Here is a 25,029-nt window from a genome sequence, read left to right as displayed (position 1 = left end):
TTTATAAAGCTTTCTGGAAGTTTGTGACTACCATTTATTTTTCATTTGACACCATCTGTTCAACTGATGGGTGGAAAAGGGGCTCAGCTGCTGTCTGCAGCACCAACCACTGATGTCAGTGCCGCACCCAAAAGAGCACCAGCCACCTAGCGGAGATTAAAGACCTGCTTGGGTATCAGCCTGACTAGTGTTTATGCTCACATGCCACATTTCCTTTGGCGCTTGTGCTATCATAGCCAAGGGCAGCAGGCAACCATCTCCTTGATGTGGAACCTGTACCCCACCCCCACAATTGCGCTGTTCATTCCCCCAGCTGAAGTAGCTGACTCTTGGTCTTCTCCAACTCCTCCCAAGAAAGGTGTTTTTTCAAATAGACCGGTCATGGGCCCCTTTACCAGCTCTCTCTCCTGGCTGTATGAAAAATCCACCACCCTCATGAAAGACCCAAGCCTGCCATACTACTAGGAATACTATGGAAAAGTGACTCACTAAACACTGGTCTAATAGCCATGGACAGTGCCAGAATACACAGGCAGACTAAACCAAAGCAATGAAGCTTAAAGCTGTATTAGAAAAACGTTCATTACCTGCAGCCTGGTTCTGTCACCTTTCCTCACAGAAAGTTGCTACTCCACGGGAGTACGGGTGACAGAGTCAGAGATGTTGAGAAACGTGTCAGAAACACAGCTCCTAACAAGACAGGACCTTGGATGCTGCTCTTGGCAGTCACCAATGTTTCAATTCATTGTTCAGATGTATTGATCTGTAATGAAGACTACACCTGGCATGCTGTGTACGATCTTACGTTATTCAGTTAGATTGTAAAGTTCCCCCTTAAACAGGACACAACCCAAGAGTTAGCACAAGAGCACGTGAACAGAACTGTAGAAGAGGGAAGGCAGAGAAGTTTATTCCAGCAATACTGCTGCACCACACTTCACAATAAAGTGTTCATGAAAGACGAGAATAAACCCAAAAAGGATATAAAACCAAATGCACTAAATTAATGATTTTATTCCTGGCAAACCCACTGATGGGGTGAGCAGCTCCCTTTACTGCCAACTGTGGGGGTGGGGTGTCTTGGTAATGCTGCCTTTGGGCTGCTGGGAGGAGGGGCTACTGGTGAGAAATTCTTGCTCCCCAAAGTCCAATCACCACATCAGCAATGCCTGATAGTGGGAATATGGCATCTCTCTCTCTAGCACAGTTTAGGACAGAAGCACCCATCTACTGGGCTAATGACTCTACCATGTAGCTACCACCAGCACCCTCCAGTGCAATAGTTTGACACTAAGACTGATTCAACCACCATTACGGAGCCCTTATCCCCCTTGGTGACAGTAGGACAGGAGCTCCTATGGTCAGTGCCAGCAGACCGTTGGCGCACAGGGAATTCCTGACTTAAGCACCAAAGGGTTACACAGTAAAGGCCACTTACTCCTCTGTACAAGCATCAAAAAGTAGTTCTTCCCAACCTCCCCTAGTCCCCCCTTTAATATAATTCTGTACAGAGTCAGTGGTCTGAGCACCACCAGCTTCAGCAGCAGCAAGAGTTATTCGCTCAGGCAGTGCAAAGTCTTCTATGTTAGGATATCGTGGGCTTGGTGCTCCACCAGCATTTCCATGCTCCTCACATCTGTGCACCAGAACTCCAGACGGTCCTTCATCCCCTTGATCTGGAAAGCAAATCCACAACAGCTTTAGGAGCCTGGACATAGAAGGGGAAAAGCAATTGCACCTGCCCAGGAATGGGCACTAGAGTGAGACCAGGCATGCTGCACACTGAATTCAACTAATTTGGAGCAGAAGATTTCTCACCACATCCATTGCATTTAAAGATGGAACATGAAAGCCAAGGGGACTGATTACAGGCAGGGCCCCAGGAAAAGCACTATCAAGAGTGAAACCAATTCAACATGGGTAATTCAACAAAATTACCAATTCAACAAAATGGACTGTGAATTTGGTAGGGCCCTAAACATGGGACATTAAGATCCCAAACTTGACTTCAAGATATGGTGTGACAGGACCCCAAGATTCTAAGTATGTGGGTTTCTGAGAAAGCTTTTAGAAAATGAAGGGAGGAAATTTTAAGGGAGAATAATTTTAAGTTTTGTAAAATTAAGCAGTCCATCAGCTGTGATAGTGTGTCATTAGGACAGCAGTGTGCATTTCAGTTTCACTCAAAGCAAAGTCCAACATTATTTCCCTCTCCCCAACCAAGTGTTTTTCATGGTTTAAAGGTTTTTAATATCTGGGAGAAGCTATTCAAAGAGTTCTTAACACCTTCTTGTTACATGTTTGTTATGGGAAAAACTAATTAATCATGGAAGTGAGGGATGGTACAGACATAAGGTCTTCTAGCCCATCCCCCTCTTCAGGCAGTGTTGTTATCTATAGCATTTACTAATAGGTCATAGGCCCCAAATGATGAGGTACCAACCCTGGGAAACTATTTAGCTCTTAACCTTTTTTCCAAAGTCATTCCCTGTTAGATGCAAGGTCTCAGGTATAGAGAATGTGCAACAATGGCATAGTTATTAATCTGAAACCTTAAATTTAATGAAGCAAAACTTGTTACGTTAACCCAAGTTTCTGTCAATTTATATACACAAGTGCGCATGTGTGATGTGCTTATTGTTTGCATGGCCCTATTCTCAGAATCTCAAAGACACTTATTCCATCCATCATGTTCCCAAGGAAGGCTTGCGAGTACAACTGCAAAGCTTAGTTATGGATATCTGGGTTGAAATCAAGGTCTTGTTATTTTGTGAAGGTTAAGCACTACAAGAGAACTTTTCAAATAGTGTTTTCCTCTGGAGGGGGAACCTTTGCTAACTCTTCTCCAAACCACTGCAAGAAATGGGCAGAGTCAAGGTCTGAGAACTACAATCTTATTAACAGCTCTCATGTCAGTATTCAGGCCAATCACCGATTGAAAGGAAGGTGAGTTAACATTGGTTAAGTATTTCAGCTGACATTACCTGCTGTAAATCCAGCACACGCGGTTGGACCCAAGTCATGTGCACTTTCTTATCCACTTCATCAATACTGCCCTTTACTAACCCTACTGAGAGAGCCTTCATCACCAGCAGTTCTACCTGAAGAGAAGAAAAAGGGATTAAGAACCAGTCACTTTTCCCAGACTCCCAATTCTTTTAAATTGAGTTATCTTATAAACAGTCATTAGACTACTGTTCGCCACACGACAAAACTAAACTGAAGAGTGGCGCAAGGCAACTATCTCCACGACAGATCACTCTGACCAAGCGGGGCAGCATTCTATACAAACATCTGGAACCACAGGAATTAAAACTGTGCAAGCTTGTTCTACTAAGGAACGCAAGAGCCACCTGTATCTGAGACAGAGGGCAGGAGATGGCAATTCATTCTTCCTCTACAGCCAGAGGATTCTTCGCAGTTAATTTGTGAACATTAATGCGGTGAATTTCTTTTCCTCACTATTTACAACATATAGAAATGAACCTATTCAGCGGATACTGTTAGGAATTTCACATGCAAGTTACTTATTGTCATCATTAGCATTAACACAACTCACCTCATTCACGGTGACTTTGGCACTTTTAGCAATCTCTTCAAAAGTGAGCTGTCTGTGATTGGCTGGTCGGGTGAAAGTCATCTAAAGGCAAGCAGAAATTCAGCACTCTTCAGACTTCTTCTCCGAAGATGTATGGCGTCTCCCTAGTACTGTCCTCCAGAAGCCACAGGGTATGCCAACACAGCAATTAAACACCCATGGCGGGCCCAGGTCAGCTGACTTTAGCTTCGGGGGCTCAGGCTGCAGAGGCGTAAAATTGCTCTGCAGATGTTCAGGCTGGGGTCCGAGCTCTGGGACCCTGCAAGGGGGAGGGTCCTAGAGCCCAGACTCCACCCCAAGCCTAAACATCTACACAGCTGTTTTTAACCTCAAAGCCCAAGCTAGCTGACCTGGGCTGGCCGCAGTCATACCGCAGGTCTTTTATTCCAGTGTAGATGTACCTGCAGACTCAAACCTCATCTCTACCTGTGAAAATCAGAGGCTCTGATAACAAAGGGCCAACAGCAGCTAGCTCTCCCTCTATTTTTAGAAAAAGACTGCTTTATTAAAGACGGTAAAGTAAGTAGCAGTCAGTTTCCTGCATCTACCTCTCCAAACAGTAGGCTCCCTAGGAAACAATTGCTCAAAGAAAGATTCTAATCCTGAAGATGGAAATTCTCCATCCACGTCACGTTATTGGCACAACTGCAAGTGCTTAAGGACCGCTAGATCAGTGGTTTTCAAACTCTTTCTGGGGACCCAATTGAAGAAAATTGTTGATGCCCGCGACCCAATGGAGCTGGGGATGAGGGGTTTGAGGTGTGGGAAGGCCTCAGGGCTGGGGCAGGGGGTTGGGGGTGCAGGAAGGGGTTCCAGGAGCTCAAGGCTGAGGCAAGGGATTGGGGCGCAGATTTACCACCAGTGGCTCCCAGTCAGCGGTGCAGCCGGGGTGCAGAGGCAGGCTTCCCGCCTGTCCTGGCTCCGCAGACTGCGCTGCGCCCTGGAAGTGGCCAGCAGCACGTCTGGCTCCGTGGGACTCTCGCCTGCAGGCACATCTCCCCCACCACCAGTTCCCATTGGCTGGGAGTGCGGAGCCGATGACCGGGGAAGGAGCCCCATGCCTAGAAGCCAGACCAGCTGCTGGCTGCTTCCAGTGCACAGTGTGGTGTTGGAACAGGTAGGGACTAGCTTGCCTTAGCTGGGCAGCACCGTCGACGGGACGTTTAACGGCCCGGTCGGCGGTGCTGAGCAGAGCAAGGCGACCCAGTGCCTTGCACGTCGCAACCCACGGTTTGAGAAACACTGCACTAGACTCTCTCATAATGAAGCACTTCATGTGTAAAACAATTAACTAAGCTCCGTCTGAAGTATAAGTCAGCCTGTCAAAACTGCAGCTTTTGAGAGTGAGTCAGAGATTGTTAGTGTCATAAGACTCCGCATACCCATTGGTGACAATGAAACCAGGCCTTGCACATGGACGGAATGCCAGGACAAGAATTTCTGTGTCTTAGATGTTAAAGGATTTCCTTGCATGAGGCGGGTTTTCAACCCTTATCCATTTCAGGCGAGAATTTGGGCTGTTCTTTAAGCAGCTCTAAAGTTATGTTGGGACATGCTTTAAGAACCATCCCTTCAGATGCTGTCTTTGAAAACAATCTTTTTGGCTCTTGCTGTCTCTTACTAGTATTCACTGGCACTTTCTTTCAACAGCACTTGTCTTTGAGCACCACCAATAGGCAAAATCATGTAATGCTGCCATTAGTGATTTACATCTCAAGAGCAACTATATAAGAGAGCAGTAGACTGAAAGCACATGTACACAGCTCTCAACTCACAAACAATCTACTTGGACACTACAGGGAAGTTAATCATGGGGCTGCCTTCCAGACCTATCCAACTGACAAGGGGGGTGCCCTATCAGGGTCTCAGCTTGCAGCTTACCTCCATGAGGCACAGCAGCTGGATCTTCTTCAGGAGAAGTGCTTCATTTGCAGCCAGGTCTGGCTGTGAGATAACAAAAACATTAAGCAGCTGTCTATGAATAAAGTTAATTTTTCTTCTTGTTTCTTCTTCTTCTTCTTAAGTTACATCCTATGTACTAGGAACGAATCACACAGAAGGTAAACACTCTCTCCTCTGTCTTGCTTCTGTGCTAAAAAGCCCCGGATTCAAACCCAGTACTGGCTGACCATTCCATATAGTGGTAACAAGGAGATGGTGTACTGTTAAATGCTATCCTCTGCATGATATGCAAAATCATGGTCCTTAACTAAGGGCTGTCTAGATGGACAATAAAGATCTCTGGGAGCTATTGCCATATTGACAGCTTCCTCCATAATCACTGAAATATTAGTATTTGACAATCATTATTTTGCAGGTGTTCCGGGAATGTGAGAGGCACTCTTTAGTGTTTTCCATAGTACCTTCATAATGATATTTAAGTGTCCCAGGTAAGTTAGATTGGCATAGCAAGAGCCTCAGGAGACCCCATGAAATCTGCTCGTTTCCTTGGTTACAAAAGACACTTCTCTTTCTTCCATCCTTTATATCTACCTTCATATATTTATTCTAATCAATCTAGTTATGGTGGGAAGGTGCTGTTAGAAACGTTATGGAGATTTTACATGGATGGAAGTCAGGAAAACTAGAGTTTTGGATTGTATATTATCCTTATCTGTCCCTTTGTACTCCCACATTATTTTATTATTCTAGCAGATGTCTATGCATTTATCAGGGCACTATGAAGTTGTGTTGTTTCCCACATCACTCACTCACCTGCTGGCCCCAGGCTGTCTTCTGAGCCTGGAATTTCTCTACATTACCACTATTGAAGGCATAAAGTGTGTCAATCAGCCACTGTCTGTCAGTGGTTCTCAAGGACTCCAGTACAGGGTGCATGAGCTGTGATAAATAAGGCAGGACAGCATTATTGACAGACTACAACCAATTTCCACCATTCAACAGCTGAGACAACCCAGAGTCTACTTACCAGCTCCCCAAAGTTATAAACTCCTTCTCCTAGGAGTCCTGCCAGCCCCAAGGTAAAGGCTCTCTCCTGCTGCTCTGACACTGCAAGGAAGAATAGTGTGTGTAAAGCGACAGCTTCAACCCTATTGCTCCTTCCCTCTTTCAGTATGTGTATATGATCTCTTTCAGATTTTTTAGTCATCATCAACTCCACATTTACTCAAGACTGCAAACATGATCAAATCTAATCTTAATCCATGTGAAATGCAGTTCCATGCCAATACTGGAGGCTGCAGGAATTAGTGTGTGACAGAAATCCACTCCAGTGCAGCCTGAGGGTCTGAACTACTTGAGGTCACTGACCACCTCAGTGATCTGCTTGCAGCAGAGGCCCCCCCGGTTGGAAATTCAGAGGAATACCATCACGTACCATACCAGTGACGCAAAGGAGATCAGAAGAGTTGGGAAACGGTCATTTACTCTCCCCTACCTTACTGACAGTCTCCCCACCCCCCATACATCTTGGGTACACAGTAGCCCTGAGATGAATGAGCAAGCAGAATTCATCTCTCTGGGTGGACTCTAGTAGGTTAATGATGGAGTTATATAATACAGCAATGTTGAGGAAAGCTGGACTTCCCTGCATGTCTACAGCTGGACTACACTGGTGGAATAGGCCAGGACTGAATGAACATGGAAACTACAGTTCCCTATATCTGGCACAAGGAGGCAGACTTACCTGGCAGATCCTTGACATCAATACAGCCCAGGAACCGCAGTGCATCCTTATAGTAAGAGGCATGATTCCCAATTGTCTGGTAGTATTTGCTGGAAAGGTCGTAGAAACGGCTGTGAACAGATGTCACCCCAGGGAGATTGTTCAGCATCTCCTCAACATCCTCTATGGTCTCCTAAAGAAAGGAGAAAGTCCAACTCTTGACACACAGACATTTTATACACACCTGTACCTTTCACCTCCACCACTCACTATTTTAGTTAGTCTTGAAATTTACAGCTTATCACAAATTATATTCACATATTTGGTACAGAAATCCCATCCAGAGTGAATAAGATGAGAGTGCAGCTGAGAACATTAGTAACAGCATTTGGAACAAAGCAAACAACTCCCTTTCTCCCAAAAAGTCTCACTCATATTTACAAACACTGGTCAGTGAGTGCACTTCCTAACTCTTGAAACTTCATATTTCTATTGATACTAAAGCATAAACAACTGAGGGATCCCCATTCAGCTCACGTTGGTGAAAATAATGTATCGTAACTTTGCCTAATAATCATAGAAATGTAGGGCTGGAAGGGTCCTCGAGAAGTCATCAAGTCCAGCCCTCCACGCTGACAGGATCAAGTAAACTTACATCATCCCTGACAGCGTTTGTGCAACCTGTTCTTAAACACCTCCAATGATAGGGATTCCACAACTTCCCTTGGAAAAAAACATCTGTTCAAGTGGGTTCCCTCTTACCCAAATACTCCAATCCCCACTTATAATAAGGTCAGTAAGCCCCCCAAAAAAGTTCAACCAAGAAGCTAAATAGAGATATACCGTACTTCTTAGCTATTTGCCAAACCACATTCATGATGCTAAATTCGTAGAACCAGCCCTAAGTTGCACTCGGAGACACAGAAGGGTTAATTCAAGGGTTTTTCTAGCCCTTCGCAGAGGCAGTTGCTGATTCGCACCAGCTGAGGATCTGGCTCCATATGGGTCATTAGTGGTGATAGTCATACACTAGAAGTATATGCCACTAGCATCTCAGCTAAAGGAATAACACTGGCTATTACTTCTAGTGTTATCAGAACTACACAAACACTTTCCAGTCTTCCAAATAGAGCTGGATTTCCAAGACACCTGCCCATGCTGCCTAAGAGAGGTTTCAGAAACTTAAATTCACAAAATTCAACAACAGACACAGAAAGAGAGGGGCTGCCTCTAAAGGCTAAGCAAGTGCTGAAATAATGGGCATCCAGAGGAACTGAGTACACTCAAATGGACAGAACCTAAACGCCAACATAATCTCACCTTTGTGACCTGTAGGTCGCCAATGTTTAACTTCAGAGCCCCGATGGCTGTTTTACATAAAATCACAGCCTCATCACTGCTTTTCACCTGCAACCACAACACAGTTACACATCAGAAAAACATAACTGTTCCAGCCACACGGCAACTACGGACTTACTTAGGTTGTGTTTCTTGCTGTGTTCCCAAATCCATGTTGGCTTGTTCACAGTGAATTGTATGAACTGAAGAATATGCCTTCTCCAATATATACACAGACATAAACATATCTACCAGCACAGACCTACATATACATGCAAAATGCAGCAGCTATTTTACTTAACTGTGCCAAATAGGAAAAAACTTGGATTTCACAAATACCTTTTCTCGAGTCTTTTCCAGGAAAGTAAGGGCCACATTAGGATCTAACATGGAGGAAGGAGGAAACCATATTAAGGATCCAAACAGCAGAATATTTTAACCTACCACAAGAAAATCCTTGACTGGCTGCACAGAACTCAGAGCCAGATTCTCAGCCAGTAAAAGCCATCATACTTCCACTGAAGTAAACGAACTATGCTGATTCACACCAGCTGAGGATCTGGCTCCATATGCATCAGCCCTCTCTCCAGCAAGGTCCCTTCTGCAGCAGTAATTTCAACATTAGTTGTAAAATTCTATGAGTTTATGCTTTTTACTTTCAATATTGTGCAAACCGGTTGCCTCATTTTCACATTGAAGCTTTGGCTGTTGCCATCAGCCAGTTAAATTGTAGGCCTAATAGTCCTAAAAAGTCACCATTAATACTAGAAAAGTTACTCACCTGTCATCTGTCTAACTACATGAAGAATGATCTCTACCAAGGACAAAGGATTCACCCTGAAATGAGCAACACAGCATCAGAACAGTTAAAATTAAGAGTGCACACGCTACAAACATATGTACAAGTAGTCAATCTCACCTGTGTTCAAACTCACTGATGAAGTTCTCATAAAGCTGTAGGCGGTTAAAAAAAAATTGTGACAGCCAGTTAGTGACAGAATATTTCATTCTAGTGAAATAGGCAACTTGCCCATTATTGCATATAAACTCCTCCCTCAAAGTAGTTTTGTACCCATAGGTGGAGAAATTTAAAATGTACTGACAATAGATTACAGAAGCCAAAAATTGCTCATCTTATGAATACCAGCCTCCAGGATCTCCTCCCAACTGTGGAGAGTGATTCACCAGTTAATAGATTCATGAGACAAGACTAGTCTCTACCAAGAGGGGGTTACCTAGGTCTGTTTACACCTCTTTGTTGTGAGGGGTCGCTATCCACTAAGTAGCCATATAGTCAATAAAAGCCTAGCTATTTCAGGCTTCTCTACACACCCCACTTGAAACATGCAGAGCATGTCCAAACTCTCTGGGCTTTCCTCACAGATGTCAATGTCTTTTTAGTGAATCATAATTTGTTATAAAAATGCAAAGAAGAGGGAAATGAGCAGAAATGAATCACAGGAGTACCTAGGTTCATGTAAGTTCAGATATTTGTGTGTTGCATTCTTAAAGATGCCATGCCTAAATTGGAAGAGAGGAATGAAATCTGCACTGATACCTGAGTTTGTGAACTCTCAGGAAAACCACTCTGCGCACACACACTGTTAATCCCTTTGTTGCCAAGACTGAAGAAAAGCCTTTTTAAAAAAACACAGGTGAACCAAACTAAGACCTGTGAAGACCTGAAACTCATCTCATTCCATTCCTCACATTACAGCGCCATTATTTTAATCTAACCCATTTCAAGCTTTAGAATGTTTGTAAAACATGGTCAAATTATGCCCAAAGCCTGCATATAAGATCCAATCCATAAACTTCTAATACTAATAAACTGTATCTATTTGTTGACATTTTTAATACATATTCAGACCCTTCCAAATAGATGGGGTGTGGTTAGGAAGTTTTAAAGCATATTTTCTGATTGCACAATATTTAGGCAGGCCTTTGCACACCTATTTTATATCAGCCCAAGAATGTTCACAATGTCATCTTTGCACTGACACTTGCTTAAGAATCAACCTATTCACCTTGATGAGTCCATCTCCTTTAGCAAAGCAGGGGTCCTGCACAAAGTCCAACACCTGCAGAGTCAGCTGGTGCCAGAGTCTGAAAATACAAAAACAAAGAGGCCCCTAGCATCAGCAAACATTAGTACAATAAGCAAAATTATCAGACGGCCACCTACTGAAATACAGAGACAAACATTATAAAACTAATTTCAATTAATCCATAAGGACCAATATAAAGGATCATTTATGACTCAATTCAGCACTAGTTCTGAAAAAGTTAAAGACCGCAACTGGCCAGGACCAGCAGCCTGGTGCTAATAACTATTCTAGACTAGACTTCAGTTAAAAAATGTGTGTTCAACCTTTTCCTCATGTATAGTTCAGAGGGATAGTAAAAATTGAGTGCAGCTTTCTTCAAAAGCTCTCATAGCACATAAGTAGTATGGATCAACCCTCAAAACATCCTACAAGGGAAAATATTACTTTCCTCATCTTACACATGAAGAAACAGGCAGCAAGAAGTCACAGGGAAACACCAATCTCTTGCCTATTTCAAAAACCTGTCAATTATTTTTAAAAAGTTCAAGCATGGTTTCATGTTCTACATGCATTTCTCAATCTGTGACAATTTTTGTAATTTCAGCAATCATATTTTCTTATATTTCTCTGTTGTTGCTGTGAACAAGGCCAACAGAGAAACAAATCACTAACAGAGAAACAATGAAACTGACTATGCATAAAGTGCGGTCAAACAAAATAAAACTGAAAAAGCATCTCAAATTGGCTATAATTATCTTAGGTGTTTTTTGTAGCTACTATAGGTTAAAAGGTATCAGATAAGTGTGGCTCTTAAGTTAAAGTTGTCTCTTCAATAGAACATTAACTAAAGAGTACTGGATGGCATTACTACGAGGGGGACTGTATTTCTTGAGTACCACCATTTCATGTAACCCAGCGGTTCTCAAACTTCATTGCACCGTGACCCCCTTCTGACAACAAAAGTTATTACACGATCCCAGGAGGGGGGACTGGAGCCCGAGTCCTCAGCAAGTCTAACTACCAGCCCTAGCGACCCCATTAAATTGGGGTCACGACCCACTTTGGGGTCCCAATCCTCAGTCTGGGAACCCCCACAGCGTAACCCATTTCCAGGGGAGATGTCGGAGCAAAGGTGCACGTCTGAGGCTGCACTCAACCCCCAAGTACGTGCACAGGGGCGTGGGGTGGGTCTGCACAGAGGTGCAGGATTTGCTCCCCCGGGGGGGGGGGTCAGACCCCCCCCGCAACACCAGCTCATGGGAGCAGCGCTCCAGCCTCCCAGCACCGGGGCAGAGCGTGATCCCTGCACCCAGCGGCCGCCAGGCCCCATCCCACCCCAGGCGACCACCCTACACCAGGGAGCCGCCCTCCCCCAGTGCCGGGGCCCCCCGGCCGGCTTCCCTTGGCCCGCGGCGCCCCGGCCCGCTCACTTCTTGGTGTAGAGCTCCTCCAGGCGGTGCCACACGGCGGCCTGGCCCGGCCCGGAGCTCTGGCTCTGCTGCAGGAAGCCCGGCACGTCCTTCATGATGGCGGCGGGCGGGCGGGGCGGGGGTGAGACCGGGGCGGGGGGGGGGAACGAGACGAAAGGACCCCAAGGAGCAGGCGTCCAGGCCACCCCGCCACTACCGCCGGAAATGCACACTCACTTCCGGTAACGAACGCCCGTCGCGTGCGTGCGCGCGCGCGCGCGCGGCATGGTGGGTACCGTATGGCCCCGCGTAGTGCAGCCCCGAAACCCCGCCCCCCACGGGGAGGAGCCGCTGCGCGGCCTGGGCCTGATGGCTTGGCGCGAGCGTAGGGGTGCTGGCCGGTAGCCATGGCAACGGGCGCGGCCTAGGCCTAGGCCCTGCAGCGCCGAGCCGTGATGGAGCTGCTTGGAGCGGCTCTGACCCCACCCCGCCCCCCAGACCCAGGGAACATGCCGCGGGCTCGGGGGGACACAGGCAGCCCAAGCCAACGGGGTGGGTGTTTCCATCCCCCCAGCCCATCTCCCCTCCCAGCACCATCACGGTCAGCAGCTCCTCCACGTGCCGCCATTTCAGGGCCTTGCGCCAACTGCTCTTGGCCAACGCTAACTCGTGGCTCGTCCGCCCAGTGCGGTGCATCGGGGCGCCATGGCATGGGGATGCCATGTGTGTCCCAGCGCCCCGACCTTTCGGAGATCTCCAGACCAGCCGGGACCATCTCACTGCACGGGTTTGGGGCTCTCGGACTGTATCGGTTTGGAGCCCCCATTGGTTCTGTTTAGGGTAGCAATGTTTCTCAGAAGCCCCTGAAGGACGGTGCACCCACCAGTGCAAACAGACAAGGGGTCACAGACCTGCCCCCCTAAAAAAAATAAAGCTGAGCTGCTGAGGGCGGCCCTGTACGTGCAGCCTTACCAAAGCTGCTGCTTCCAGATAATGCTAGAGCCCCACTGTTTTCAGACCACTTTAAGCACATCACTAAAGGACCACATTCTCATCTTCTATCCCTGCCCAATGGGTACCCTGCTGTGAAGGCCAACCATTACCATGAAGATAATTGAAAGTCATACTAAAATAAACAAATTACACTGTTTTACTTGAAATTCCAATTTCCCCCAGCTTTTGGGGAGATGACCACACAGAGACAGTTAGTTGATTTGTCCTCTGTCCCTTCCTTTGCTAAAAAGGAGGAAATCCTAGTGCATTTATTAACAACTCAATGGACGAAGGGGAGAATACACTAATGACAGCCGTGGACAAATACAAAGATGCTTGAAAGGGCAGCAAATACTGTTGTATGACCGAATTAAAATAGAGTAAGAGCTAAATAAATTTTAAAAATGGCATAAAATCAGTAAAATGAGGTGCAGCGATTTCACATAGGAATAATCAAATACACAGGTTTACAGTGGGAAAATGATGGCTCAGCAGTAGAATTGCAGGTGGGGATCTCTGACTAATTTCAGTGGATGATAAAATAGATGGGAACCAATGCAAGGGGAGCTATTGGGGCACTGATAAATGGATCAATAGGCTGGCTAATTTCAGGCCTAAATTAGGAATGGTAACACTGATATCTGAATGGTAGGAACAGTGCCCAATTGCTGGAGCTGTCTCCTTTTAGATTAGATAACATCAAGGTTCAGCGCACGCATTATCGTGAAAGATCCATGGCACATTTTGAAAGATTTGGTGTGAATTACAATGTCCTGGACACTTTCCCCTTCAGGATATCACCTCTTGCTGGACCTATATTCGATATTGCCAACTGTACATGTTCGAAAACCATAAGCTGGGCCCCCAAAATCATGAGATTGAAAACACACCATTTTGGTTTCTTTTTAGTTGCCTTCTGCTTTTGGGGCCTTTAGGGTGCTCTCAGGTCAGATTTTCAAGCCTTTCTCCACTACCATGAGGGCTAGAAATGTGTTTGTTTGTTTGATTGATTTTAAAGCCGAATTTTCCCCTCATCACTTGTCTCCAGCAGCTGGGACTGCTGAAATACCCCAAGACTCGCAATAAAATCATAGTCATTCCTTGACCTAAAAACACTGTTGTATAGTGTAGCTAGAGATGAAGCTTGCTGTGCTCTACTCCATTTCAGTGGATGATCCCTCTATACACAGTTTGTACAAGGGACAGCTAAGTGACAGCAACTATGAAAATACAAGCTCTGGTTATGCTCCTGTGAGCTGCGGTGTGCTCTTCTATTACGGACATTGTGGTAAAGCCTTTCAGCTGTTTTGCCTGGCTCCGGACCACCTTGAGCACCCAGGTGCTTTGCCCTGTGCCCTAGATCCCCCTTCTCCAGCCTCCAGGTCACCAGTGCAGCGAGTCCCGGGGCGACACAGGAGACAGTGACCGGGGGGCCCTGCGCCCGGCAACTAGACAGTCGCTTATCCAGTCGCCGGGGGCTGGAAAGGGAAAAGCAGGGAAGCAGCCACAGCAGCCTCCCTCGTTCGCGTCCACATCGCCCAAGCCTCCACTTTCTGCGGCAGGGCCCGGGCAGGGGCATGAGCCTGGGGACGGGGTTACGGTTCAGAGTCGCGGCTCGTAGAAATGTGTTTCCTGCGGCGAGTCCTCAGGGATTCACAGGTAAGCAGCATATTCCGGGGGCGGGGGGCAGGCGGATTTGGGAAGCCTTCCGAGGAGAGGGAGGGGAAGGGCAGGGTGAGTTGGCTGGCAAAGTTCAGAGGTGCCTGGGGGAGAGCGGAGTGGATTGGGCAGCAGAGTTCAGAGGGGATTGGGGAGAGCCAAGTGCAGTAAATGAGCTTGGAGTGTGTGGGGCGGGGAGCTTGCTGGCAGTTTGGGGGAGATCAGTGTCAGTGACATACGGTGTATGGCAGAGTGGATGTTAAATCTGTAGCCGTACCTGGCTGGTCTCAGGCTTTTCACCTGAGACTCAGGCTTTTCAGGGGGTTCTCAGTGATAGAGCCAGGTGCTGACTTTGCATGGCATGCCAAGCTACCAGCTTTGCTTGTACCAAGTGTGGTGTTAGGAGTGGTGTTGGAGGTGCCCTCTTTTAGATGAGATGTAGGAGTGGTAGAGAGACAAGGTGAGGGAGGTAATATCTTTTACTGGACCAACTTCTGTTGGTGAAAGAGACAAGCTTTTGAGCCACATTGAGCTCCTCTTCAGGTCTCTCTCACCAACAGAAGTTGGTATCACCTCACCCACCATGTCTCTTTAATGTCCTGAAACCAACATGGCGACAGCTACACTGCATGTAAGAGGGATGTCACTTGTAATGCCATAATTCTTGGTAAATGCACAGAGCTGACTGTTCTTGCTATAACTCTGGATAGATTTCTTTAAATCGGTCACCCCTGGCTCTGCCTTTCTAAGGGACCATTGTCAGCTGGTCTAGGTTGTTATCTTTTGTTTCAGCCTGGAGGAATCTCTGGATATGCAGTCAGAGAAATCATCCCAGGAGGCCCGTTGGCTCCATGGGGGGCAGAAATCTTCCCTTAGCTTCCTTGGGATCTGGCTTCATCCCCACAAGTGGAACTTCCCTGCAGAGGGAGCCTCTGGAATGCCATGGAGAGATGGCAATTGCCTGTGGAGCAAGGTACGACTGTTTTCTCATTTCATGCTGTTCCCTGTTACTCTCGAGCACAATCCTGATAATTCTCCACAAACCAAGGCTCTGTTATCTCATGGACTCATCAAACTCTCTCACTGTCTCAGAAATACCCACTCCCAGGAAGGAGGAGATGAGGCTGTTATAATTAAATTCACCAGATACTGTAGAGAATGCTGAGAGCTTGAAGATGAGAACAGTGTTTACCATCTAAATGCACAGGCTCTCTGTCTCTGCGAACCACACTGGTGTAGTATCTGCTGCCCTGGGAACTCTTTGTGAGTGGATCAAACAGCAAAGAGGCTTTGAAGAGAAATATCGGCCACTGCTAGAGATGGGACATGTAGTCTTGTGCTGAAAAGCCCATGCTCTTGTGAAGACAGTGTCCAACCCATGGAGGCCACATTCAGTGATTCTGTGACCTAATAATTGCCACCACTAGGAGTCACCAAGAACTTCTGGGCTCTGGTCTCATGTCTGGATTTTGCCCTGATCAGAGTCAGTGCCCTGAGTGACGGGTTGGGTCACAGAGATCCTCTTGGGACTGCCACCTGATGTGCTGAGACTATCTCTGAGCCCGTTTTCCCTGCCAGCGTGGGACTCCAGAACCCTGTCTTGGTGAGCCGGACATGCCAGCCTGCTGCAAACCCAGACCCAGACCTGAACCACGTCCCCCAAAAGCTGCTGACTTAACTGAAAACAGCTTAAGAAGCGCTCCTGTCTCTAGCACCCAGACACCCAGCTCCCAATGGGATCCAAACCCCAAATAAATCCGTTTTACTCTGTATAAAGCATATACAGGGTAAACTCATAATTGTCCGCCCTCTATAACACTGATAGAGAGATATGCACAGCTGTTTGCTCCCCCAGGTATTAGTCACTAACTCTGGGTTCAATAATAAGCAAAAGTGATTGTATTAAGTGTAAAAAGTAAGATTTAAGTGGTTCCAAGTAATAACAGACAGAACAAAGTAAGTTATCAAGCAAAATAAAGCAAAACATGCAAGGCTAAGCCTAATACATTTAAGAAACTAGTTACAGATGAAATCTCACCCTCAGAGATGTTCCAATAAGCTCTTTTTCACAGACTGGACTCCTTCCTAGTCTGGGCCCGATCCTTTCCCTTGGTACAGTCCTTGTTCCCGCTCAGGTGGTAGCTAGGGGATTTTTTATGACTACAGCTCCCTTTCTTCTGTTCCACCCCCTTTTATAGCTTTGGCACAAGGCGGGAATCTTTTGTCTCTCTGAGTCCCCACCCCTTCTTCTAAATGGAAAAGCACCAAGTTTAAGATGGATTCCAGTACCAGGTGACACAGTCACATGTCCTGTGAGACCCCAAGCCTTCATTCTTCCTGGCCTGACTCACAGGAAGGCTTGCAAGTAAACAGAGCCATCCACAGTCAATTGTCCTGGTTAATGGGAGCCATCAAGATTCCAAACCACCATTAATGGTCCATACTTTGCATAATTATAATAGGACCTCAGAGTTATATTTCATATTTCTAGTTTCAGATACAAGAATGATACATTCATACAAATAGGATGACCACACTCAGTAGATCATTAACATATTTTAATAAAATCATATGGACTGCAGCGTCACACCCTGGATGAGCAAACATCACTTAGGTTGTTTGGGGTAATAGTCTTCTCATGTGATGGATTGTAGATTCTCATTTCCTCTTCCGCACTTAAGGCTGAGCAGTGATTCAGTTAGGTTTCTGCCATCTGCACATGGACTCTACTAAGCAGGGGATCCTGGATGGGATTCAGGGAGGGCCGAGGTTTCTTCAGTCCTTAAAGTGGGCAGCCCTGTCAGAGCAGCATGAAAACACAATCCTAAGTGCTTTCTGGTTGCCAATCAGGATGCAAAAGGGGCTCCCGTGTGCATTAGCCAAGGGGAATCGTATACTAATTTGGAGATTCAAAGATCCTTTAACGCCAGAGCCTTGTCTATAATCCACCCAAATACACCCATGATTGTGCTGTGAGGCTTAATGTCTTATTTAGGTTGAAAACATCTTTGGGGTAGAGACTGACATTTTGTTCTGCATTTGTACAGCATCTAGCACAATGGGGTCCTGGTCCAGGACTGGGTGCTAGCACAATAAAACAATAGATAATAAATGTCTGTTAAGTGCCTTGATATCCTCGTATGAAAGGGGCTGTAAGTGCAAAGGAATATATTGTGCTGCTGGGGGCTTCATACTAACTGGTACTATGTTTTCTCGTCTCAATTACCGAACAATAGCACATGAACCTGCAATTGAAAGATCAGCTCCTGGCTTCCTAGGAAACACTTGGGATGTTTTTCTCCATCTGAGCAGCTTGAGTCCTTTTGTTACCTGCTGCATTTCCTTTCTGCTCCTAGCAGGATCCAGGGGGCCAGACCGATCTCCTTATCCACTGCTGCCACAGGCTTTTTTGGGATCGGCAGAGGAGGAGACGGCAGTGGGAACCGGAAGCTCACTCTGCAGGACGTGGCAGAATTAATTCAGAAGAAGGAGTGTCACCGGATGGTAGTGATGGCTGGAGCTGGGATCAGTACCCCCAGCGGCATCCCAGATTTTAGGTAACACCTCACCCCTCTCACAGATGCCTATTGGAGCCATGCCAGAGCTGGAATTGATGATATTCCAAACCTAGGTAACAGCAGGGGTCTGCCACTCACCATTCCTCTCCCTCTCACTAGTAGTGGGGGTACTGATCCCAGCTCCAGGCATCACCACCACCCTCTCATTAGTGCTAGTTTGTGGCATGCCAGCAGCATTCCAGACTTCATTCAAAAATCACCATGTCTGCTGCTTCTCCTTCCCTGGCCTGCTTGGACAATGCCACAGTTAAGATTAGTGCTCCCTTCAGCAGCTCCGACTCCATATGACACCTTGATCCAGATCCTCAGGCCCAGCTGAGCTGTGCTTATTGCTTGGTTTCGCCTCTGCACTTCCCCAGGGCTGGGGCTGTCCAGGAGCCAGTATGGCCATGGCGTAAGCTAGAGTTGAAACAGGGGCCACTCCAGCAGCCCAGGATCACTGCAGCACAGTGCACTTGCTGTGGCCCTTCCCATCCTCAGCAGATCCTGAACATGCCTCAGGGGGTCTGGAGTTGGGTGGTGTAGAGCCAGCGATGCCAGTTTGACATCACCTGAGGGGCTCCTCTTACATGCAAGGGAAATCCTCAGCTGCCCACTTAAGGCTCCTTTGCCCTGCCTCAGCTGCAGAAAGCAACTAGATAGGGCTCAAGAATCTGGTCATTCTCTCTCTGAGAGGTGTCATATGTCACGCTCTAGCGGTCGGTTTCTTTAGAAACATCTGTGCTTGCATCCGATGAAGTGAGCTGTAGCTCACGAAAGCTTATGCTCAAATAAATTGGTTAGTCTCTAAGGTGCCACAAGTACTCCTTTTCTTTTTGCGAATACAGACTAACACGGCTGCTACTCTGAAACCTGTGCTGGGTTTGTTTTCTGTGGCATTCTGACTGATAGGCCCCTTTGTCCCCTCTGCAGGTCTCCTGGGAGTGGCCTGTACAGTAACCTTCAGCAGTACAACATTCCCTATCCAGAAGCCATCTTTGAAATTGCCTACTTCTTCCACAATCCTAAGCCCTTTTTCACGTTGGCCAAGGAGTTGTACCCTGGCAATTACAGGCCCAACTACTCCCATTACTTCTTGCGACTCCTGCATGACAAGGGGCTCCTTCTGCGTCTGTACACCCAGAACATCGATGGGCTGGAAAGAGGTGAGTGTTCTCTTCCTGGCTCTCCTTGATGGACTGCAGGGAAAAGACAAGGGGGGGGGTGGAATACGAGAATGGGGCTGTTGAAACATGAGATGAATTTGGGGCCAGTAGGTTCAATTTCCTTGTACTGAGTTGATCTTCTCTCCATCTTGTGTTCAAGTTGCTGGGATCCCTCTTGATAAGTTGGTGGAAGCTCATGGCACCTTCGCCACTGCGACATGTACTGTCTGTCGGAGATCCTACCCGGGTGAGGACTTCAGGGTGAGTAGCAATTATGGGGGCATCAACACAGAGACAACAGAAGCAAATTCAAAGGGGGTTTGCAGGCCAGTTACCTTGTCCTCATGGCCAAGAGACAAGGTTCCTGTTCCAGAACAAATTTTGTTTTGTTACAATGTGATATGATGGCAAACCCATGTGTGCTTGTGGGATGGATGGAAGATGTGATGGTGGAGTTGCCGTGTTGCCTGGTAAACCATGTGGCTGCTGATGGGTTTTCTTCTTTCAGGGAGATGTGATGGCAGACAAAATCCCCCACTGCCCAGTCTGCACTGGACTCATCAAACCTGACATTGTGTTCTTTGGAGAGGAGCTCCCACGCCGGTTCTTCCTGCATGTGACAGATTTCCCCATGGCAGACGTGCTCTTTATCATTGGAACCTCCCTCGAGGTCTGTGACATAGATCATGAGAGGGCTACAGGGATTCAGCACTTTGGGACTTGGGGAAATAGTGCAAAATTGAACAGGGCGTTGGGGGGAATGGGGGGGGGCGATTCAGGCATCAGGAAAATGAAGAGAGGAATCTGAGGACACAGGGTGAGAAGCAGAGTGCTCAGACTCTGTGTGTGGGTATATGGAAACAGAAGGCAGCTAGACAAGGTCCATGGAGCTCAGGGTAAGGATGTGGGGATGGACCTCTGTGGGTGGAAGAGATGAGGGGGATACTTGAGGAGGTATCAGTAATAACTGATACTTTGTGGATACTTGAGGAGGTATCAGTAATAACTGGGGTGGACTCTGGTGGAGGGATGCCCTCTGCCAATTCAATGATGTGCCAGCAGGGGGTACAGTAGATAATAGCTTTTGTCTGGGATATTCCTCTCAGTCAGCTTGTCCAGGTTATGAGATGCAGTGTAAACTTTGGTATTAAATGGAGGGTCTGTGTAGTATGGAAGAGTCAGGCTGCGAGGTTTTGGGCCCCCTGGTGTGGTAGAGCCTTCTGAGACCCTGCATTTTGAGTCCCTAAGGTTCAGTTTGTGGAGTGCAGTGAATTCATTTTGTGTGGGGTATGGACTCCCCTGCTGCCTCCACTCCTGGGATGAAGCTCTCTGTTTCTTTGCTCCTTGGGGGGGGATTTTTTAGGTGCAGCCCTTTGCCAGTCTGGCAGATGCAGTCCGCAGCTCTATTCCTCGTGTGCTGATCAATCGAGACCTGGTGGGACCATTTGCATACCAGCCGCAGTACAATGATGTGGCCCTGCTGGGAGATGTGATCAGTGGGGTGAAGATGTTTGTGGAGCTGATGGGCTGGAAGGAGGAGATGCAGGAGCTAATCCGGAGGGAAACAGAAAAGGTATGAATGGCTCATGGAGGCCTCCCTCAACCTCGTCATGCTTTGTGTCAAAAAAATATTCCAGTGCCAACAGGTACTAGGAATTGTGGTGACCAGAAAGTTACATAGAAGCCATCTTCATGTCTACACTCTGTACCCGGGAGGGAGGAAGGGAGAACACATTCCAAAGGATAAAATAAACCACTAGGGCATTTAGCAACGAACGCAGAGGGTTTATATCGGAAGATAAGGAAGTAGCCGGGGTTGTTAAATACATTTTCAGCCAACATCAGACTTGTCTCAACCAAGCAGAGACAAGACCAAGACTGTGAAGTATAGTTCCCTAATGATGGAATGGTTTAATGTTATTTAACTGAATATCTGGGTCATCCTGATCTAGAATTATGTTGATATTTAAAAAGTACAAGCTGTTTTAAGGGAAGCCTGTTCTATTTATTTACTGATGCATATCCAAATAGACTTTTCAACCCCTAAAGGAGTGAATAGGGTGATGGAGACTTGCCTAAGCCAGAAATCAGTTTACCAGAGACAACAGCTGTGCAGCTAGGAAGCATACAAAAACCAGAAAGGGTTAGGGTTAGATGCATTTAAAAGTCAAATCATCAAAAGCCTGATCCAAAGCCTAGTGAAATCAATCTGAAGACTCCCATTGACTTCAACAGTCCAGGATAACATGCACTCTGGGGCGCAGACTGCAAAAGTTCCATAGTGATTCTGAAGGACTGGAAAGTTACCAGTATGACTCTCCATGCCAAGAGAAATACCCCTGACGTGTGCCAAACTAATTTGCACACATTATAAACACACAAAAGTGGTGGCTTTTTTCCTCCTCTCAGTTTTCAGAGCAGAGGCTGTCGTGAAGTCTCACAGTATTAAACTTCATTCATTTTACAGAATATTCACTGTGGGTCAGATCCTCAGCTGGTGTGAATTGACATCGCTCTCTTGATTTCAATGGAGATTCAGTAGAGCTAAGTTGCTTTGTGCCAGCAGAGGATCTGGCTCTGTAATTGTATTGATTCCTTCTGAAGTCTTACCATAAATAAAATTAACCTATAAATGCCAAAACGTATTCTCTTTGCTTTTTCGTGGGTTTGTTCTCTTATTTGCTGCTTTACAGAATCAGTTCATTCGCAATGGCTCTCCCAGTCATCCCTATTACTAACAGAAGTAAAAGCATTCGTCTAGTCTGGTAGTAATGAAATGTTTTAAGCGCTTAATGCTGCAAACCCTTACTCCTCTGAGAAGTCCCTTTGACACAGGTGATCCTTTGAGACCTTCAGAAGAGAGATTATAAAAGAGCAAGCTATTATTTTATTTTACACTAACATTAATTAGGGACCATTAGGAGGAGTCGTTTATTTTAATCTAGTGGAGCATTTAACTCCATGGATCAAACTCTGCTGGTATAAATGGGTGCAGCTTCATTGGTGTCAGTATAGTTTTGCCCATTTGCACCAGCAGAGAATTTGGCCCTGTATTTTTAAACAAAGTGCAGTGAGGGGGCATGATGTAGTATGGAGATCCCAGACCCGATTTTAACGTTGCTGACAATCATTATCAGATTATGGGTTGTCTACAGAAAGGATGATTAGTCATTTGTCAGGATTTTTTTCATGGTAAGCCATTTGAGGGTAACATGAGAGCACACAGCCACAGCTGCTGTAACTCAGTGAAGCAAATCCAGTTAATTGTGGCATGCACGCTCTTTCTCTTCACCCTGGGCTTTTGGCCTGAGTGTCACCAGCTGAGCTGATGAACGCTGGAACACGTGAATCATGTTGACGAGACATGAACGTTCTTTCTATTTTTAGCTGGATGCAAAAGACAACTAGGACAGCTGCCCTCCTGCTACTGGAAAATGATGTTCACCTTGAAAAGGGATAGGTGTCATCCCCAGTGAGCTGTGGAGAGGTTACAGAAGAGAGCTGGGGAAAATGCTCTCCAGCTTTGCAGTGGCTACTGAGGATCCTTTTGGCTGTATCAGGGTGCCCTGCTGCAATACAGGAAAGACCATCACACAAGACTCTTAGCAAGTGAAGACCGAATGACAGGCTGTGGGCTGGCTATTGCAGGAGACTTTCCCAATCTGATACCTCAGCCTGGCACATGTGCCCACTGAATGCTGTGACCTCTACCTTTTCCTGTCTTCCATTCTCCCAGATCATGCATTTGGAGAGACTTTGCCTCTCCTTTTGTGTCACGTAGATCCTTATAAACTATCATCCAACTTTGTGATGTTCACTATTAGACTGGGCCAGAGTCTCATTTCCCTCCCACCAGGCATTCTGGACTCTCCCCAGAAATTCAGGATCAAATTTTCATACGTGTCTTGTGAGTCTGGGTGTCCCAAATTTTTCGGTGCCCTACCTGAAATACCCTGGAACGGCCTGACTGTCAGAGGGTGAGCGCTCAGAATGTCCTGAAAATCAGGCTCATTTATAGTATTTCAAGTTGGGCACCCAAAAGTCACTAGTCCACTTTTGAAAATGCTAGTTGATCTGTCTAATTCTAATGCTGCTGGGACAAGTACCCAGCTTCATCAGACAGGTTCATAGAAATTGTCCGGCTCCCTGAACCAGCTCTTCAAAAGAGCAGGTTTTGGATGCAAGCAGGCTTTTTTCAATTATTTATTTGTTGCCAATTTGTAGCGTTTATTATATGGGTGAAATCACTGCTAATCAGGAGGGGAAAGGTGTCAATGTGTCTAGAGATGATGCCTGGAAACCCCACTCCTGTTGAGCAAACAACCCTATGGGCCAGTTTAAGCTGCTGTTTGAATGGAACGTGGGTTGATATCTGCACAGCAATAATAATTATTAACACTAATAAGTGTTAATGCCTTTGTGGATGTCTACACATGGTATTTCAATGTCTGTTTCACACATTTCCCAGGGTCAATGCTTTGATTGCTCTTACCCCAATTTGGTTCATATGCCCTTTGTTATCCTTCATTTCTCTTAATTATTCACTTAGCAGCTATTCACCCTTTAAATGCTGGCTCAGTTCCTTGCACAGATTTACAGCTCACCAAATGCTCCAGTCATGTGGAGCAGTAAAGGGTCTACTGTTTATTCACTGAGCCTTCTAGGGAGGGAATGTTGGCCCGGACACCAGGGTTATTTCCTCCTCTTTTCAAAAAGTGCCATGGGATATTTAATTTGCACATCTCAGATGGACAGAAGGGATCCATGTTTAATGTCTCATCAGAGAGCACTACTAACAGTGAGAGGCCCCTTCCCCTCTCACACTAGAGAGCTATCATTGCAGCTGAGCCCAAGGCCCAGTGCAGGATTTGAACTCACTACCCTTCTGGCCTAGAGGCAAATGCAGCAATAATTAGCTAGTCTATTACAATGATTTTTCTGGATGTGACCTTTGACCAATACTATGTCTAAAGAAGCACAATAAAGAGGAGATGCAAAACACCTTGCATCAGTGTGGTTCTGGTTAATATTTTGAAATGCACAAAAGTCAAGGAATTTGAATGTTAAGGCTTCCACAGCTACTGTAACTCTGAGTCTTTGTACATTTGTATGCCTGTATATTGTGTTAACTGTTTTGCCTTAATATGTATGTGCAATGTGGCTAACTTACAGTTGCGGTATGAAACCTAGCTTTGGATTATCTATCTTCTATGCATTTAGAAACTTCAAGCCAAATCCTCAGCTGGTGTAACTCAACAGCACTCCATTGACTTCGATGGATGTATGCTGATTTACACTAGCTGAGGATCTGTCCCTGTCATTCCTACCATTGCAGTAACAGTTTTTTGCCCTTGGACTTCTTTTAAATGAGGTCTGTGATTGAGCTCACATTCAGATGAACAGAGTTGTTTATCTGAATGTGTGATTCAAATATATTTGAATGTTCTTACACGGCTGTGGGATCAGCCATTGAAATAAATGTCATTTGAATATATAGCCTAAATAAAAGCAGAAGTGTTTCTTTCACTTTGCAGCGCACCAGACATGTAGCCCAGCTGGAGTTCTGCCCATTTCTACACAGTTAACAGTTTACTACAAAACAGCATATGTTGCTTCTCAACCATATTTCGTTATAT

The 25,029-nt window shown here is 46.1% G+C and overlaps 2 protein-coding genes across 3 annotated transcripts; one reads left to right on the top strand and one right to left on the bottom strand.

Moving 5' to 3' along the window:
• Positions 1-994: 994 nt before the first annotated feature.
• Positions 995-12,263, bottom strand: PSMD13 (proteasome 26S subunit, non-ATPase 13). Its single transcript, XM_073346983.1, has 13 exons — positions 12,040-12,263; positions 10,589-10,667; positions 9,481-9,515; positions 9,343-9,398; positions 8,901-8,944; positions 8,544-8,630; positions 7,245-7,416; positions 6,528-6,607; positions 6,314-6,439; positions 5,480-5,542; positions 3,560-3,640; positions 2,985-3,101; positions 995-1,676 (listed from the first exon to the last, which is right to left on the bottom strand). The coding sequence occupies exons 1-13, from the start codon at positions 12,132-12,134 to the stop codon at positions 1,581-1,583; spliced, it is 1,131 nt and encodes a 376-aa protein (XP_073203084.1). The 5' UTR covers positions 12,135-12,263; the 3' UTR covers positions 995-1,580.
• Positions 12,264-14,273: 2,010 nt separating this feature from the next.
• On the top strand, positions 14,274-24,901 carry SIRT3 (sirtuin 3). Of its 2 annotated transcripts, none has more exons than XM_073346980.1 (8): positions 14,274-14,670; positions 15,463-15,643; positions 18,027-18,227; positions 19,161-19,393; positions 19,554-19,654; positions 19,902-20,063; positions 20,757-20,966; positions 22,781-24,901. In XM_073346980.1, the coding sequence occupies exons 1-8, from the start codon at positions 14,589-14,591 to the stop codon at positions 22,799-22,801; spliced, it is 1,191 nt and encodes a 396-aa protein (XP_073203081.1). In that variant the 5' UTR covers positions 14,274-14,588; the 3' UTR covers positions 22,802-24,901. The 2 variants fall into 2 exon arrangements, with proteins under 2 accessions (XP_073203081.1, XP_073203083.1); XM_073346982.1 differs by having other exon boundaries at positions 14,280-14,670; positions 18,030-18,227.
• The last annotated feature ends 128 nt before the right edge of the window (positions 24,902-25,029 follow it).

Source organism: Lepidochelys kempii, chromosome 6 (genome assembly GCF_965140265.1).
Source record: "Lepidochelys kempii isolate rLepKem1 chromosome 6, rLepKem1.hap2, whole genome shotgun sequence".
NCBI lineage: Eukaryota > Metazoa > Chordata > Testudines > Cheloniidae > Lepidochelys > Lepidochelys kempii.
Note: the sequence above shows the minus strand (reverse complement) of the source record. Positions and strands in the feature narration are given on the sequence as shown.